Genomic DNA, 18,499 nt, shown 5'->3' on the forward strand with positions numbered 1-18,499 from the left:
AGCATCCTGTTGGAAGCTTATGGCACACAACTTGGACCAATGTCATTCAAAATGTGTTTTAATTTAATGGAAGGAAACTGAAGGTTTAAATATTCACTTTCCATAACAGAATTTTGTACATTGTTTATTCATTTAAAATAATTTAATTAGAAAGATTGTACAATTCAATTTTGCTAAAATCAATTTTTTTCCATACTTCCAAAATTCAAATATTAACTACCTACAAGGGAATTTAGTGAATGTATTTCACTGTGTGTTTCGATGTGCATGTGACTAATAAAGAAATCTTATCTTATAAAATGCACAAGGGAAGGAACGTTACAATGAAGGGTGCAGTAATACTGTGGATATGGCAGAATTAAGTAAAATGCTTTTAAGGAAGCAGGTGTTGATTTCAAATATGCTATGGGAATAGGGATCCAGTATGAATCATTCAAGACCAAGAGAGCAGCAAATAATGTTTACAGAACATGCACAGCTGAAATTTGGACTTTTTCGAAACTTTAATTTGAGAGGCCAGCAAGAAGGAAATAAGAGAAATTTGGTTTTGGAAGTAACAAAAGAATGCATGGGACTGTTGGCAGTAGAAGGGCCAATCTTTCCTCATAGGTTTGTAAATTCCACCCACCTTCAGATTTTTAAAACATATTTCCTTTTCATTGCTCCTACTGAATCTACTTCCACCATTCTTTTAGGCTGCTGTACATTCCAAACCACACACAAAAAAAGTTTAAAATATCTAAAAACCTGTGACTTTTTCACCAAACACCTTAAATCCAAATCTCTGGTTACTGATTCTTTGTCAATGGAAACGTTAATGCCACACAAATGCCAGATAATAGTCACCTCCAATAAAAGTCTAACAAGCCACCCTTTATATTCAAACAATGTAGAAACCATCCACCAGGTAGACCAACCAGATAAATGCTACAAGACCAGGGCACAGACTGGGTATCCAGCAACAACTGATTTACCTCCTGACACACCTTTCATCATCTGCAAAGCAATAGTCAGGTGCATAATACTCTCCACTTGCCTGGACAAATACAGCATCCAGGACAAAGCAGCCTGCTTGACTGGCAGCCATTCACCATCAGAAACATCCATTCCTTTCATTTCTGCCACACTATGGCTGCATTGTGTACTATCTGCAAAATGCAGTGTGTGCAAACTCCCAATAGCATGCTCCAAACCACAAGGATGTGCAGCAGGCTCATAGGAGCCCCTCCCTTTCTTTATGCAATTCCAAGCTACTCTCACTAAACCCCTGCTGCTTTACTTCCAAGCCACACACCATCCAAACTTAGAATATATTGGTGTTCCTTCATTGTCACTCGGCCTAAATTCTGGAACTTCCTAACCGACAACATTGTGGAAATCCCCTCTTAGGAAGGATTTCAACTCTTCAAGGTGTTTCACCAGCAATTATGGATGGACAGTAACTGCTGGTTTCCCACCGATTTCCAAATCCTGAGAAATCAATTCAATAGCCTGATCAGCCAGTAATTGACCAGATTATTCATCTCCCCCTCTTTCCCCAAAAATGTGGTTGTAATATTTGGGATCCTCCAGCCTTCCGACAAGGTGTAATCAATCTGTCAACTGGTGTCAACATCCGTTTAGTCAGAGAATATCATGAATTTAATTCATTTCGTATTGATGAGCATTAACAAGTTCATTCTTTTTTCCCCTAACAAAATTGTATAAAGATCTCAAACATCGTGTGGCTATTTCCGGCAACGCAGCTTCATTTCAAATTCGTATTTGGGAAAAAGTTTCCAATATTTTATTGGTGAAATCAGATCTTCCCCAATAGAAACCTGCACTGCAGGGTGTTTACTCATTGTTTTAAACAAGAGAACCAACGTAACCTCTGCACCTCACATTTTACGTTTATAATGAACTTAATTTTCGGTTACCTGAAATACTGTTTAACCTGTCACGGAGGGAGTGTAATTAACAAAATAAAACCCGGACAGCAGGCCAGGAGAATGAAGTAAATGAAAACTGAGTTAAAAACAACAGCGATGTCAGGAAGGGCCTAAGGTGGTGCTCAAGCTCACTCGCCTCATGCCAATACTCTGCAGCTACAGAGAGGTGCAGCACCCGTTCTCCCGCCGGCCTGTCCAGCAGCCACACGCACAATGTCCCGAGAAGAGATAAGATAAGATCGAACGAGGCCCTGTCCCCGGGCTGCCCCTAGTAACCGGGTCGCCCATGGTAACGGCCCCAGGCCTGCTCCTTTCCGCCACGTTCTCGGCCCCAGGCGGACACGTGAAGCCAGCGGATTTCCAGAATACCGACAACTCTGGTAAGTCCACGCCTCCTCCCAATGGGCCACCGTGCTGTTTGTTAATACCTGTCTGACCTGGAGATGGTCCTTTCCTGATCCTCTCCCACGATTGCGATCTGATCCACGGTCCCAGCCATTGCTCCTCTCCCTCAGCGTTTACTTCGCGCGTCGAGTGGGTGACGCGAGGACGCACGTTTTTCGGCGCGAATTGGTAAGTGGAATTGTAGTTCTTCTAGCGTTTTTCCCAGGGATTGACTGCGTTGGTAAGTGTAGAATCATAAAAAGAGTATAACACCTCTTTTTGGGCCCATCAAATCCTTGTCAAGTCTCTGCAAGAATACTCTAGTTAGTCTCACATCATCGCCCTCATAGTTCGGTAATGTTTTATCCCTTCTCATTCTTTCAGTTGCGTTTTGGATGTTACTAATCTCTCTGGCATATGAAACTAGACACCAGTGCCAGCTTCGGTTTATTGACAATCGTTCGATTTCCTCTGTTTTTTGACCCTTTTGCCAGGGAAACCGTTTTCCTCCATCTACTCCATCTGGAACCTTCACGACTCTGAACACCTTTCCTAAATCCCCTTTTAATCTTCTGTGTTCCAAGGCGAATAACTCATGTTCTTCAGTCCTTATAACTGGATTCCATCATTCCAGGAATCATTCCAGTAAATCTCTTGTGCGTCTTCTCTTAAGGCCTTTGTCTGCCTCGTTATCTGTGATTTTATATTTCCTTATCTTTAAAAGATAGGCAAATATTTAGCTGCATTGAAACATTCCCCCAGGAATAAAGTACTTGAAAACAGCATTCCAGCCTAGAATATTAGCTGACAACTTTGGCCACGATTTTGTGGCAATAGTTACATTTCAGTGGTAAATGGCCAGATCCACTGTGAACCACATCTTCCTTTACCCTTTCAATACTACTAAAGGAGATTTGGTATGTCACCAAAGATACAAATTTCTATAGGTGTACAGTGGAGAGCATTCTGACTGGTTGCATCACAGCCTGGTATGGAGCCTCCAATGCACAGGATTGCACGAGGCTGCAGAGGGTTACAGACTCAGTCAGTTCCATCACGGGCACAACCCTCCCCACCATTGAGGATGTCTTCAAGAGGTGGTGCCTCAAGAAGACGACATCCATCATTAAGGACCGTCATCATCCGTGACATGCCCTCTTCTCTTTACTACCATCAGGGAGGAGGTACAGGTGCCTGAAGACCCACACACAATTTAGGAACAGCTTCTTCCCCTCTGCCATCAGATTTCTGAATGGTCCATGAACCCATGAACACTACCTCATTATTCCTTTTATTTTTGCACTATTTATTTATTTTTGTAATTTATAGATTTTTATGTCTTTGCACTGTTCTGCTGCCGCAAAATAACAAATTTCACATCCTATTGTCACTGATAATAAATCCGATTCTGATGAATACACTTGTCTTTATGGCTATCACATTAACAAGTATTGTTTCCTCAGGCATGAATCTGAATGTTAATGTCTTTTTCTACATTAGCTTTCATGGTTTTCATCCTGTTTTTGTTACACTCGTGTAGATGTTGATCATGTATCTCGCAGGGTATCTCTAGAAGGCATGTATGTATTAGTCATGCAAAGACAAGTATAGCTGGCAGCATTCATGTTGTTGGATGTCAGAGTGCAGTGCAGTTTCATAAATACTTATAAAATGCTTTTTACCATGATTTCTTTTTGGCATGAACAGTTTGGATAATTTTCAGAATAGATTTCTTCAGGGGGAGCTAATGAGGTGTTAGTACAACAGTTTTGCATCTGGAACTGTGAGTGACTATGGCAGTGTGTGGAAATGTAAACATTTCAAGAACAAAAAAAGGCAGGACTGGAAGCTCAATGTTCCAGGACGCTACAGGCATGACAGAGGTTCAGGTAAGAGAGGAGGGGGAGTTGCCTTCTTGATGAAAGAGGACATGACAATGGTCATTAGAAAGGATATTCTTGGGGGAATCATCCAGTGAGGCCATATGGGTAGAACTTAGAAACAAGAAGGGGATGGTCACTCTGATGGGATTGTATTATAGGCCTCCCAATAGTCAGCAGGAATTGGAGGAGCAGATATGTAGAGAGATTGCAACCAGTTGTAAATACAATAGGGTAGTATTTCCTAATATTGACTGGGCCAACCATAGTGTAAAAGGCATGGACAGAGTGGAATTGTGAAATGTGTCCAAGAAAGCTTCCTTTATCAATATATAGAGGAAACTACTAGAGATGGTGCAACACTGGACCTCCTCCTGGGAAATGAGATAGGACAAGTGGCAGAAGTGTCTGTTGGAGAGCACTTTGCGTCCAGTGACTATAATTCTATTAGTTTTAAAATAGTTATGGAGAAGGATACAACCACTTCACAGGTTAAAGTCCTGAACTGGGGCAAAGCAAATTTTGGAGCCATTGGGTGGGATCTTGCAGAGGTTGATTGGGTGATATTGTTTGCAGGGAAAGGAGCATCTGCCAAGTGGACGGCCTTTAGAAGTGTTATGTCAAGAGTTCAGGTCCTGCATGTTTCTGTAGGGTGAAGGGCAAGGCTAGCAGGTTTCGGGAACCCTGGTTGACGAGAGATATTGAGGCTCTGTTTTAAAGAAAAAAGGATGCATACACTGTGCATAAACAGTTGGGAACTAGTGAACCTCTTGATGACTACAAGAAGTGTAACTGTGCACTTAAGAGAGAACTTAGGAGGGCAAAAAGAGGATATGAGAAGGATCTGGCAGGCAAGGCAAGGCAAAATCCCAAGAGATTCTACAGGTATATTAAGAGTAAAGGGGTGGCTAGGGAGAGAATAGGTCCCCTTAAAGATCAGTCTGGCCATCTGTGTATGGAACCAAAGAAATGGGTGAGGTTTTTAATGAATATTGCCCTTGAGTTTTTACTGTGGAGAAAACAATGGAAGCTAAGGAAATAAGGGAAATGATTAGTGTTGTCTTGGACTACATACGAATTAGCAGGGAGGAGGTATTGGAGGCCAAAAAGTGCATTAAGGTGGATAAATCTCCAGGGCCTGACCTGGTGCATTCTCTGACCTTGTGGGAAGCTAGAGAAAAAGTTGTGGAGGCCCTTGCAGAGATTTTTGCTTCATCTCTGGCCACAGGTGAGGTTCTGGAGGACTGGAGAGTGGCAAATGTGGTACTATTGTTTAAAAAGAGTAGCTAAAATAAACCAGCAAACTACAGGCCAGTGAGTCTGAAATCATCCGTGGGTAAATTACTCTGGAGGGGGGTGGGGGGCATTCTGAGGGATAGGATCTACCAACATTTGGAGAGACGGTCTGATTTGAGACAGTGAGCACGGCTTTGTGTGTGGAAGTTGCATTGGACATATCTCTTGGAGTTCTTCAAGGAGGTAACTAAGAGGGTAGATCAGGGTAGGGCAGATGATGTTGTCTATATGGACTTTAGCAAGGCCTTTGACAAGGTCCCTCATGGCAGGGTAAATTGGTTTATTATTGTCACATGTACCAAGGTACAGTGAAAAACTTGTCTTGAATGCTGTCCATACAGATCCTTTCATTACAACAGTGCATTGAGGTAGTACAAGGGAAAACAATAACAGAATGCAGAATAAAGTGTTACAGTTACAGAGAAAATGCAGTGCAGGCAGACAATAAGGTACAAGGCCATAATGAGTTAGATTGTGAGTTCAAGTGTCCATCTTATTGTACTGGGGGACTGTTCAATGGTCTTATAACAGTGGAATAAAAGCTGTCCTTGAGCATGGTGATATGTGCTTTCAGGCTTTTGTATCTTTTGCCCGATGGGAGGGAGGAGAATAGAGAATGTCTGGGATGGGTGAGGTCTTTGATTATGTTGGCTGCTTTACCCGGGGAGCAAGAAGTGTAAACAGAGTCCATGGAGGGGAATTTGGTTTTTGTGATGTGCTGAGCTATGTCCACAACACTCTCAGTTTCTTGCAGTCATGGGCAGAGCAGTTGCCATGCCAAGCTGTGATGCATCTGGATAGGATGCTTTCTATGGTGCATCAATTAAAAATTGGTGAGGGCAAAGGGGACATGCCAATTTCCTTTAGCCTCCCGACGAAGTAGAGGCACCAGTGAGCTTTCTTCACCATGGCGTCTGCATGATTGGACCAGGACAGACTTTGGGTGATGTTCACTCTTAGGAACTTTAAGCTCTCAACCTTAGCACTGTTGATATAAGCAGGAGTGTGTGCACCAGCCCCCTTCCTGAAGTCAATGACCAGCTGCTTTGTTTTGCTGACATTGAGAGAAAGGTTGTTGTCATGACATCATGTCACTAGGCTCTCTATCTCCTTCCTGTACTCCGACTCATCATTATTTGAGATTTGGCCCACTAGGGTGGTATCATCTGCAAAACTGTAGATGGAGTTAGAGTGGAATTTGGTCACACAGTCATAAGTGTTTAGAGAGTGGAGTAGGGGGCTGAGGACGCAGTCTTGTGGGGCACCAGTGTTGAGGATAATTGTGGTGGAGGTGTTGCTGCCTATCCTTACTGATTGTGGTCTATCGGTCAGGAAGTCAAGAATCCAGTTGCAAAGAGCGGTGTTTCGTCCCAGGTCCTGGAGTTTCATGATGGGTTTGCTTGGAATTATAGTATTGAAGGTGGAACTGTAGTCTATAAACAATAGTCTAACATAGGTGTCTTTACTGTCCAGATGCTCCAGAGGTGAGTCTAGGGCCAGGGAGATGATGTCTGCCATAGACCTGTTTCGACGGTAGGCAAATTGCAGTGGGTCGAGGGAGGCTGGAATTAATGTGTGTCATGACCAGTCTCTTGAAGCACTTCATGCTGGAGGATGTCAGAGCCACCGGGCAGTAGTTATTAAGGCACATTACCTTGTTTTCTTAGGTACCGGGATGATAGTGGTCTTATTAAAGCAGGTGGGACCTCAGATTGAAGCAGGGAGAGGTTAAAATGTCTGCAAATACCCAGCCATCTAATCTGTGCAGGATCTAAGGACACAGCCAGGGACACCATCCAGACTAGATGCTTTCCATGTGTTCACTCTTCAGAAGACTGATCTTACATCTGCAATGGTGACTGTGGGTTCAGGTGCATTGGTGGCTGTCAGGGTGGGTGGTGACATTCCAATCCCCTTCTGTTCAAAACATGCATAGAATGTGTTAAGCTCATCGGGAAGGGATGCGCTGTTGTCGGCGATGCTGCCCGGCTTAGTTTTGTAACCTGTTGTAGTGTTGCGGAGAAGTACCACATGGACTCGGCAGGCATCTGCTTCAGAAATCTTTATTGTAGCATGATATCATGGAGAGCTCAGACTCCTGAAAGCGGAGTTCCGCAGCTCTGCCCGACCAAGAGATTACACCTTTATTTATACTACATGAGTACGTGACTGCAAGCATCCAAGTACATATTGTGGTTTTTGAGCAGTGGAAATATATGGCAGAAGTGGGCAACCATGGTTTCAGCCTTAGTCTAGCATTCTTGAAGAACAAAGTATAATCAGACTGCCACATCCTGCATGGGACGTGACAGACGAAGCACAGAAATCTGAAGTATCTTTGGTTATTGACAGAACAGGAATTAACCCTCTAGCTCCCCTCCTGCAGAAATTCGAGAACATTCTCAGTTGTCTTTCACATTTCTCCCACATGTAGCATGTAAGCCCTGCTGCAACTGACGGCTGGTCTGGGACTCTATTTTGGACTGGCGTAGTCTCTTGGCTTACTCGATTTCTTGTAAAGGTCAGGGCCACCTGATTTGAACGCTGCAGTCCTGGACTTCAGTAGAAAGTGGATCTCCTGGTTCATCCGTGGTTTCTGGTTTGGGAACACCAGATTGACTTCTTTGGTACACGGTCCTCCACATGCTGATAAAATTTGTAACGGTGATGACATCGCCGTCTAGGCTACTCTGGAAGGTTAGATCGCATGGGATCTGGAGGAGATAGCAGATTGGATTCATAATTGGCTCTGTGGTAGGAAGCAGAGGGTGATGGTCGAGGGTTGTTTCTCAGACAGGAGGCCTGTGTCTAGTGGTGTGCCACAGGGGTCAGTGCTAGGACCTTTGTTTTTGTAATTTATATGAACGATTTGAATATGAATGTACAAGGCATGGTTAGTAAGTTTGTGGGTGATACTAAAATTGTAGATAGTGTAGAAGGTTGTGGAAAAATTACAGGGTGATCTTGAACAGCTAGGTATGTGGGCTGAGGATTGGCAAATGGCTTTCAATCCAGATAAATGTGAGGTGATGCATTTTGAGAGATCAAACCAGGGTAGGCCTTCTACAGTGAATGGTAGGGCCCCGGGGAGTGTTATGGAACAAAGGGACCAAGAAGTACAAGTGCATAGTTCACTGAAAGCGGTGTCACAGGTAGATAGGGTGGTGAAGAAGGCATTTGGCACACTGGCCTTCATCACTCAGGGCATTGAGTATTAGAGTTGGGAAATTATGTTGCAGTTATACAGTATAAGACGTTGGTGAGGCCGCACTGAGAGTATTGTGTACAGTTTTGGTCACCCTGTTATAAGAAAGATGTTATTAAACTAGAAAGTGTCCGGAAAAGATTTACCAGGATGTTGCCTGGACTTGGGGGCATGAGGTACAAGGAGAGGTTGCATAGACTAGGACTTTATACCCTGGAGTGTAGGAGATCGAGGGGTGACCACATAGAGGTGTATAAGATCATGAGGGGCATAGACAGGGTGGAAGTACGTAGTCTTATTCCCTGGGAGAGGGTGCTAAAAACAAGGCATGGGTTTAAGATCAGAGGTGAGAGATTTTAAAGGGACGTCAGGGGCAGTTTCTTCACACAAAGTGGTACATATTTGGAATGAGCTGCCAGATATTGTGATTGAGGTGGGCACATTAGCAACATTTAAAAGCTGTTTAGATAAGTACATGGATAGGAGAGGTTTAGAGGACTATGGCCAAATGCGGGCAGATGGGACTAGCTTGGTGGGAAACACAGTCGGCATGGACGAGTTGGGCTGAAGGGCCTATTTCTATGCTGTAGGACTCTATGACGCTATGAAATGTTCTTTATATAAATAAGCAGTTTTGAAATTGTAGCAGGTTAATATCTTTATCAACATATTTCTTTGAGGGATTTATTACAGGAAATGTGTAAGCATTTGAACTTAAAGAGCAGCAATTTAGTTTCTAGTTAATGCTAATGAACTAAGTTGCACCATATCTGAACAGCACAGGCATTTTAAGGTAGAGTTGATTGATGGTTGAAAAGAAATATGCATTTATAAAAATAAAGAAGTCTGTTTACCTCATAATTCAAATTGTCATTTTTAAGATGTAGGTGTGAAAATTGTTTTATAAAATACAGTCAGTGGGGAATATCTTGTGTTCCACCTTTCTTTCCTGTTGAATTTTGGAGAGGCTGCAAAACTGCCTTTGATTTGCTTATTCCTGTTAGAGGGCAACCATTTGGCCTCAAGGCTTTTATGGAGTTTATCGTATAATCAGTGGCATTGTTTAAAATTGTTTCATGATATTTCCAACTAAGGCAAATAGGTGCAAATATGGATGGGTATCCAACAATTTCTGTGCCAATCAAACTTCTAACAAAATGTAACAAAACCTTGGAATTCCCTACCCAAGAGGGCTATATTCAAGACAGAGACCGATAGGATTTTGGAATCAAAGACTATAAGATTATTGCAAGAAAGAGCCACTAAAGTAAAAGATCTTACTGAATGACTAAGTAGCCCTGAAGGCCAATTTGCTTCTAATTCTTGTGTTCACTATTGGCTTGTGGCCAGCAAAGTGCAATTTTGTAATGTGTGACATCCAAGTAGTTTGCAAACTTTGTATAGTTATCATTGTTGATGGCAGTCCATTATTCTTCCTCACCATTTGAGATACAACAAACCGTGCAAAAATGTAGTTAAGATTTGGAACTATAAATTCTACTACAGGGAATCTACTGTAATTGTTGACAATCTCACAAGCGCATGATCACCATAATGAATATCTGAAGGATCAAAACTATCATACTGAGAGCTCTTTGGGTAACTCTAGCATTTGTATTGGTTCTTGTCGATTTCACAATGTGGTTGCTTGACACAGTGGACATTATCGATTTGGTGCTTAACTGAACAATCTAGTCCTGAACCACACCTTGTCCCTTAAGAATTGTTTACGTTTCATAATTCCTTGATGGTCTGTGAGTAACACCTATACTCCAAGGATTGCACCATAACAATCCAATTTCTTAATAGCACAAGATCTGAAGAAGGTGCAGTCTTAAATTTAACCCGAAGTTTGTGCAGATCTTGTAGTATGTTTGTGTCATTGTAACATGGTGCATTTACTATAACATGCTTCCATCTTTGAAATGGCGTTATTGTCGCACAGAGATTCGCTGCAGCTTCAGTTTCATTTAGCATCATTGTTTTGGGCAATGTGTTTATGCTCACAAAACAAAAATGAGGTTCAGCAACCTTTACTTTGTGACTGGCAGAGCGAGTTGTTGACTCCCATATGTGTGAAGAAATTGTACTGTGTCAAAACTGAAACAAGTTTTCACAGTCATCTGAGGTTAATTGGAATGTCATCTACATATCCTGGATTTGAGAGTAGTTTTTGATGAAAATGTTCCCAGAATTTTCAGAGGTGTAAGTACTCCTGTAAGAAAATATACTGGCACTTCCTCCATGAGTTGGGTTCGGGTAAAAAGGAACATATGAACATTAGAAACAATAGCAGAAGTAGACCAGTTGGCCCTTTGAGCCTACTCCACCATTCAGTGAGATCATACCTGATCCAGTCTCCAATTTCGCATTCTTTTTCATACTCCTGACTTCCTTGTAGTTCAAATGTCTGTCAGCCACTGCATTGGGAATATACTGCATGACTTCACCTCCACATACCAATGGGTTGGGATTTCCAAAGATTTGTGACCCTCTGAGAAAGAAAAATTCTTCTTCATCTCTGTCTTATCCCCTTATTCTGAAGCTAGGTCCCCTATACTAGACACCCCACTGGGGGAAACATTCCCTCTGCATCCACCCTGTCAATCCACCCCAGAATCTTTTATGTTTAAATAAGGTCATCTCTCATTCTTCGGTACTCCAATAATTATGGTCTGAACCTACTCAACTTTTCTTCCAACATCAACCCCTTTATTCACCCTATTTGTTACATTCTCAAAGAACTCTATCAGATTTGTCAAACCTAATTTCCCTTTCAGAGATTCATGTTGGCTCTGTTTAAGTGTCTTATGATTTTAATAATGTTTTGCTATTACCTCCTTTATAATAGATGGCAGAATTTTTCCAATGACTGAGATGAGGCTAACTGGCCTATAGATTCCTACTTTCTGTCTCCTTTGTTGAATACCGGCATTACAATACAGTTTTTTTTTCAGTTCTGTGGAACCTCTCCAGAATTTAAGGAATTCTGGTTTAGATTACAAATTATGCATTAATTATCTCTACAACCACATCCTTTAAGAGTCTAGGATGAAGGCCATCAGGTCCAAGGGACTTGTCTTCCTTTAGCTCCATTAGTTTGAATGGTACTTGCAGTAAGTGAAATTCATGCCAGTGGCACATTTATAACCTAATATGATTGGGATGCTTTCAGTGTCTTCTACTGTGAAGCCAATCCACAGTAGTAATTTAGAATCACTGTCATTTTTCTATTTCCCATTATCAATTCCCCAGATTCATGATCTAAGTGACAAATATTTACTTTGACTGCACTCTTCCTTTTTCATATATGTGAAGAAGCTCTTACTGTTTATCTTTACATTATTTTCTAGTCTACTCTCATACTCTATTTTCTCTTTTTTTTTAAATACATTGTTTTGGTCATCCTTTTCTGATTCCTAAAAACTTCCCAATCCTCTGGTTTGCCACTAATCTTTGCAACACTGTACAGGCAACTTGTGCCTTACAAGGGGTGGGGGAGGGGGAGGGGGTTTCCTAGAAAACATTGCATATTATGATTTACTGTAATGTGAAGTCACTTCATCTGCGCATGTGTTAAGCAATGCGAGTTGAAAAGAAAATTGTGTTCATTCATTTCCATCTTTTCACATAAATTCTGTGAGAGTGAATTTTATTCCATTTCTCAAATTTTTGGGTAGTGATTTGTGAATTCTGTGAGGACAAATTTCTGTTACCTGAACAGCCATAACACGGGGGTTGTCTGTATGCCTTTTCTTTAAATTTGATGCCATCCTTAATTTCCATAGTTAACCACAGATGGTACAGCTCTCTCATAGAACCTTTCTTTCTCACCAGAATATACCTTTGCTGAGATTCATGAAGTACCTCTTTAAATGTGTGCGACTGCTGATCTTCCGTCTTACCTCTAATTTATTTACCATCCACTTTAACCAACTCTGTTCTCATACCAATGTAATTGTCTTTAATTAAGTTAGGTACTGATTTCAGACCCCAAATTCTCAGCCGAAAATTGAATTTGAAATTCTAGCATTATATGATCATTCTTTGCTGGGAGATCCTATTCTGTGAGTTCATTAATTAATTCTTAATCATGGATTATTGAAGGTATCTTCACTATTACATTGACAGATGTGCCTCTATCATCCAGTGTACTGATTTGTGAGTGCAAATGTTTGCTTCTATTTATAGTGAGTGACAAAAATGGTGAAGAACAAATGCCCATTCTTGTTCATTAGAATTGTTTTTGATCTGTGCTTTGACTAATGAGGTGTGATGCTTGGGTTTGCTAAGTGACAAATAAACAATGTGGTGGACTTTTCAACCCTATTTATATCATTTCTTCTAAGCAGGACACCCTGCTTGTTGAGGATAGCTGCCATCACAATAATATCACTGTTAGGCATTGTGCTTATCCAGATGATGCTGACAATATTTCCCTTATAGTTTTGAGCCAAATGTTCAGCCCCAGTGTTAATTTTCCCTTCTGATCCTACTCACAATAGCACTTTTTTTTCTACTTCAAATGCTTTGTTTTTTCAAAGTGACAATGATCTTGTTAACTCAAGCAGCTTGGACAGTTTGATATAATTTTCAAAGACTTTCTGTTGAAGTTGCTTTGATATGCATTCTTCAGTTATCCGCATTTTCAGCTCTCGCTCAGTTTCAGAAAATTCACATTTTGCAGCAAGTTGCCATAAGACCATGCAATATTATTTTTGATTTTTGGTATAAAAATTTATTCAGAATAACAGAAAAATGCCTAAATGCACATTAGTAGTTTTTACCCTTAAATGAAATTTTGGAAATACCAATCATCTGGATATGACAGACAACGCAAAGCAACTTTGGTGACTAAATGTAATTAATTTTTGCTACAATCATGGAAGTCCCAATTACTCTGAGCAATAGTTTACACTAGCTTCCCCAAATCCACATTGGGAATTAAACACTCTTACAGTTTAGCTGCTCTCATTTCCAAATGACAACGTATACGGGATGTATTTACTGAATTTTGTTACATCGATCCCATTTATAAATTATCTACAAGTACAGTATACCCCTGCTTTATGGCATTTTGGGTAATAGAAATTCTCCATTACAGAATTCACAAATCTCTACCAAAAGATTTGAGAAGTGGAATAAAAATTAAGTCTGTGGGAATTTATGCAAAGAAAAAATAACTAAACAACCACAAAATGCAAAAGAAACAACAAATTTTGTCAATTTTCATGTTATGGGAAATTATGATACAATTTTCTTGGAATGCAACCACTCCATAATGTGAGGGTGCACTGTATTCATTGTCTAACTTTTCCCATCATATGAAAAATCAAAAATTTTCAAGTGGTTCAACAAATAGACCTGCTGCCCTACAGCTCCAGTGACCTGGGTTCAATTCTGATCTCCGGTGCTGTCTATGTAGAGTTAGCATGTTCTTCCTGTGATCACATGGGTTTCCCCCAGGTGCTCTGGTTTTCTCCCAGATCTCAAAAATGTGCTGTTTAATAGGTTAATCAATTATTGTAAATTACCCTAGGAGTTGATGGGTGATAGGAGAATTGGGGAGGGAGGAGTTGATGGGAATGTGGGGAGAATAAAATGAGTTAAAGTAGAATTACTGTAAAGAAAAAAGGGTGCTTGATGGTCAGAAAAACTTGGTAGGCTAAAGGGCCTGTTTCTGTTCTGTAACTCTCCATGACTCATGGATTTTTGATGCAGATTATTGCCCAGTGGAAACAAACAAGGTCCTATATGGGGCAATTAAATATGAATCGTATTTAATTGTCACTGAGTTACAGACAATTTTCTAATTCACCATAATGTCACAACCAATAATATAGCCAATTATCACACTTATGTAATCATCATATGAAACACCTAAATGGTATAAGAAGTAAGAATTAATACTCTATATGCATAATCCCACGCCATTGTTGCAAAATTTTTAGAAGAGCAGAATAAAACAAATTATAAAAGTTTCAAAGCAAGGAATTGGCCATTCAGAGCAGGAATTAGATTGTTTTCACTCAGAGGGCAGTGAATTTTTGAAAATCTCTATCTAAGAATGCTGTGGAGGTTCTGTAACTGAGCATACTCATGAAGGAGTTCAATAGCTTTTCCGATATTAAGGGAAAAGGTGTTAGTGCAGGAAAGTGGCACTGGGGTAAAAGATCTTCCTGGATGGCAGAGTAGGCTGAAGGGACTAAATGGCCAACTGCTGGTTCTATTTCTTATGTTCTCTTACATTCATGAATTTTAGTATTGTATTTTACAAAGTCCCATATGGCAGATGATTAACCAAAAAGTTACAATTTGGCTCAATGGTAGAAGGCAAAGGGTGAAATTCAATGGGATTCTTAGTGATGGCTGTATGCAGTGGGGTTCTGAAGAAATCAGTATTAGGATCCTTGCTTCTCATCGTACATCTAAGTGATTCGGACTTAAATTTAGGGATCCCTATTAATTGATGACGGCACCAAAACTGTTGGCATCATTCATATGAGGGAAAAAAAGTTCTACATTGCAATATGATGTCAAAGGACTGGTTAAGTGGGCACAAATGTGGACAATGGAATTCAATCTGCAGGTGAGTGACACAAGGGTTTTGGGCAAGGCAGGGGAAAACACAATAAATGGTATCAATCATGTACGGGAATGGAGGAATATTGGCGTGCGTTTCCACAATTTCCTGACAATAGTAGAATAAGCACATTAGGTGATAAGAAGCCATACAGGATATTTGCCTTAACTGGTTGAGGCACAAACTATAACAGCATTGAAGTTTGTTGGACTGCACACAGTTCTGTTCATTCCTTTAAGGAAAAAGCTTGTAGAAAAGATTCATGAAAATGTTGCCAGCGGCTGGAGAATTATAGTTCTAAGGAGATACTGTCTAGGTTGAGGTTACTTTCTTTGGAACAAAGGGAAGATTTAATTGTGATATATATAATTATGATAGATCTAGATAGGGTAAATAGTTGCAATCTACTTTCCTTAGCAGAGAGATCAATGGCTAGGGGGCATAATTTTGAGTTAGTCAGTGGCTGAATTAGAGTGGAGTTGATCAAATACTGGAAGTTATTGCCGAAAAGTAATTTAACCCCTTTTCAATTGTGCTTGAATGAGCAATCGAAAGCCAAATATGTAGGAACATGGATAAAGAGCTGGAAGTGGGATTAACCTAAAGTTTATTTTTGGGCAGCAGTAACATGAAGAGCTGAAAGATCTCCTTCTCTGTAGTAAGTTGCTGTGACTCCTTGCTAACCAAAGATTAGTTTTATGATTGAAATGGCAATCAGAAAAGGAACTAATTTCTCATTCAGGGAAGAAAGCTGGTGAAGATTCTGCAATGAATGATTATGCATCTCTAGAAATGACAAGAACCCAAGTTTGAATCTGTACATTATAGAAAACAGTCACACAATGAATGTTGCAGAATATAAATAAACATCAAAAGATTGTGATCTGTTAATGAAATTCAGTCAATATAGATTGCATGTGTGCCCATTACTTAATGTAGTAATTTCCTGTCATAAAGCACAATTTTTCTTCGCTGTACATATGCTTTTGTAGGTGGTTTGATACAATCCTAATTTAATATTTTCCCACCCATGAATTTTTACCATCTGGAATTCAAATACAAATCATGCAATTCAGCTCTATAACATGTAATCACTACAAATGCAAGCAGCAACACAGAGATTGTGGCATTTCCATTAATACTTGTATCACCATATAAATACTTAACTGGCACTGATGATATAGTGGAAGAAAGTGATTTTAGGTTGGAAACATCAATGCTTAAAGTACAGATGGATACATAGACCTGCGGGTGTATATATAAAGCAACAGCAACAGATGTACTTTCATATTTTGTATTTCCATATGGTATGGAAAGAGGCTATTTTGGGCCATTGAGTCTACCGTCTTACAGAGCAATGCCAATTCCCCACTAATTTTCCTGTAACCTATTCTCCCCCCTTCCATTCCTATGAACTCCCCCAAGATTCTACCACACACCTACACAATAGGGACAATTTACAATGGCCAATTAACCTATCAAACTGTACATGGGATGTGGGAGGAAACCCATGTGGTCACAGGGAGAAATGTGCAAACTCCACACAGAGAGCACTGGAGGTCAGGTTTGAACCCGATTAGCTGGAGCTGTGAGGCAGCTGTTAGTTGTGCCATTGTACTGTCCCAACTGCAATTGTCTTTGTCAGCTTCAGAATTTTATGAATCAAGAAGTGGCAGAGACACAGTAATGGGATTTAGCAGGGGCAGGAATCTTGCATAGTTTCAATTCACTTTTTACTTTTTGGTGATGATGATAAAAGTGCATATTTGTGGTGATCAAAAGAAGACAGGTATCCTAAAACAGCTTTATTCTATCTGACAGATATTTGTTCTTCAGGCTCATATGAAGTAGGGGCACTTGAATGAGGTACCGAAGAACCATGTGTATATATAGTCTTCAAAATAAATACTGTCTTACTAACCCTCAATAAAACCTGGTCATATCACTTATGATTTTTGCATGTTATTTGGCAATCGTTTCTTTGCTCTCTTAACATGAGAGTTCAATCAGCACTGCAAAGAGCAAAGGAGAAGTTGCTTTTCACAGTTAGTTATCTGTTGGATGCATTTGTAGAAATTTGTTGCTGGAAGCTAATTTCCAGTTATACACCAATGATAGGGAGCACTCTTTATTTATTTGTTTATTGGGATCGGGACATAATCTGGCATTTGTTACCCTCAACAAACTACTCTAGCCCTTCTGATGAAGATACTCCAATAATCTTTCCAGTATCTGGATCTAGATTTTCAGAGAAGGAATGGCAGTATATTTAAGTTAGGATGCAACTTGGAGGGAACCGATAGATGTTGTTCTAATGCATCTGCTGCCTTGTCCTTTTAGGTGATAAAGGTTATGAGTTTGGGAGTTGCTGTGGGAATAAACTGGGTGAGTAATTGCAGTATAATTTGTAAATGTTACACATTATAGCCAAATTATGCAGGAATTGGAGGGAATGATTTTGCTGATAGATGGGGTACAATCAAGTAGGCTGTGAATTTAACAGTAAGTGGATACTCTGTCCTGAATGTTGCAGAGTTCTCTGAATGTACTAATGTTTGCACTCACCCTGGCAAGTGGAGACTTGTGTCTTGGAGGTGGTGGAAAGACATTGGGTTTAGCAAGACAAGTCTCTTGCCAGACGAGTCTCTCGCCAGAGGATACCTAGCCTTTGATATGGTCTTTTAGTCACAGTAATTATGTGATAGGACTAGTTGAGTTTCTGTTCAACGATGACCCCGAGGATGTTGATGGTCAGGGACTCGGTGATGGGGATGTTATTAAATAGGAGTTGTCATGAGTCATTGATTGGACTCTCTTTTGTTGAAGAGGTACATTGTCTGGCACTTGTGTGGCTCAAATGTTACTTGCCACTTACCAGCCCATGCCCGGATATAATCTGGATCCTGTTACACGCAGGCATGGGTTGCTTATTTGTTGCAGAGTTGTGACTGGAATTGAACATTATGTAATCCTCAATGACTATCCCCTCTTTTGACCTTATGATAGAAGGCAGATCATGGATGAAGCAACTGCAGATGATTAGGCCTAGGAACATCAGCAGCAATGGCCCTGAGGAACTTATTTCAGGTAATGTACACCCCCTCTGTTCATTTCGCTCTCCTTCTGATCCACCTGGGTTCTCTCACTCCCCCTTTTCCAGCCCTCCGTTTACCCAGTTTCATTCCTCTGCCCTTCCTGGTTCTATCCACCCATCACCCCT

At 40.5% G+C, this 18,499-nt stretch overlaps 1 protein-coding gene across 3 annotated transcripts in view; it reads right to left on the reverse strand.

Annotated features, from left to right (window-relative positions):
- The window catches only part of si:ch211-243j20.2 (uridine-cytidine kinase-like 1), a 67,146-nt gene extending 64,682 nt beyond the window's left edge, over positions 1 to 2,464 (reverse strand). For 2 of the 3 annotated variants that reach the window (XM_052024477.1, XM_052024478.1), the window contains exon 1: positions 2,360 to 2,458. In XM_052024477.1, coding sequence (XP_051880437.1) covers positions 2,360 to 2,430 — 71 coding nt within the window. In that variant the 5' untranslated portion in view covers positions 2,431 to 2,458. Of the gene's footprint in view, positions 1 to 2,359 lie in introns of all 3 variants that reach the window. The other variant, XM_052024479.1, reaches the window with a different exon arrangement.
- Between the last annotated feature and the right edge of the window lie 16,035 nt (positions 2,465 to 18,499).

Source organism: Pristis pectinata, chromosome 10 (assembly GCF_009764475.1).
Source record: "Pristis pectinata isolate sPriPec2 chromosome 10, sPriPec2.1.pri, whole genome shotgun sequence".
NCBI lineage: Eukaryota > Metazoa > Chordata > Chondrichthyes > Rhinopristiformes > Pristidae > Pristis > Pristis pectinata.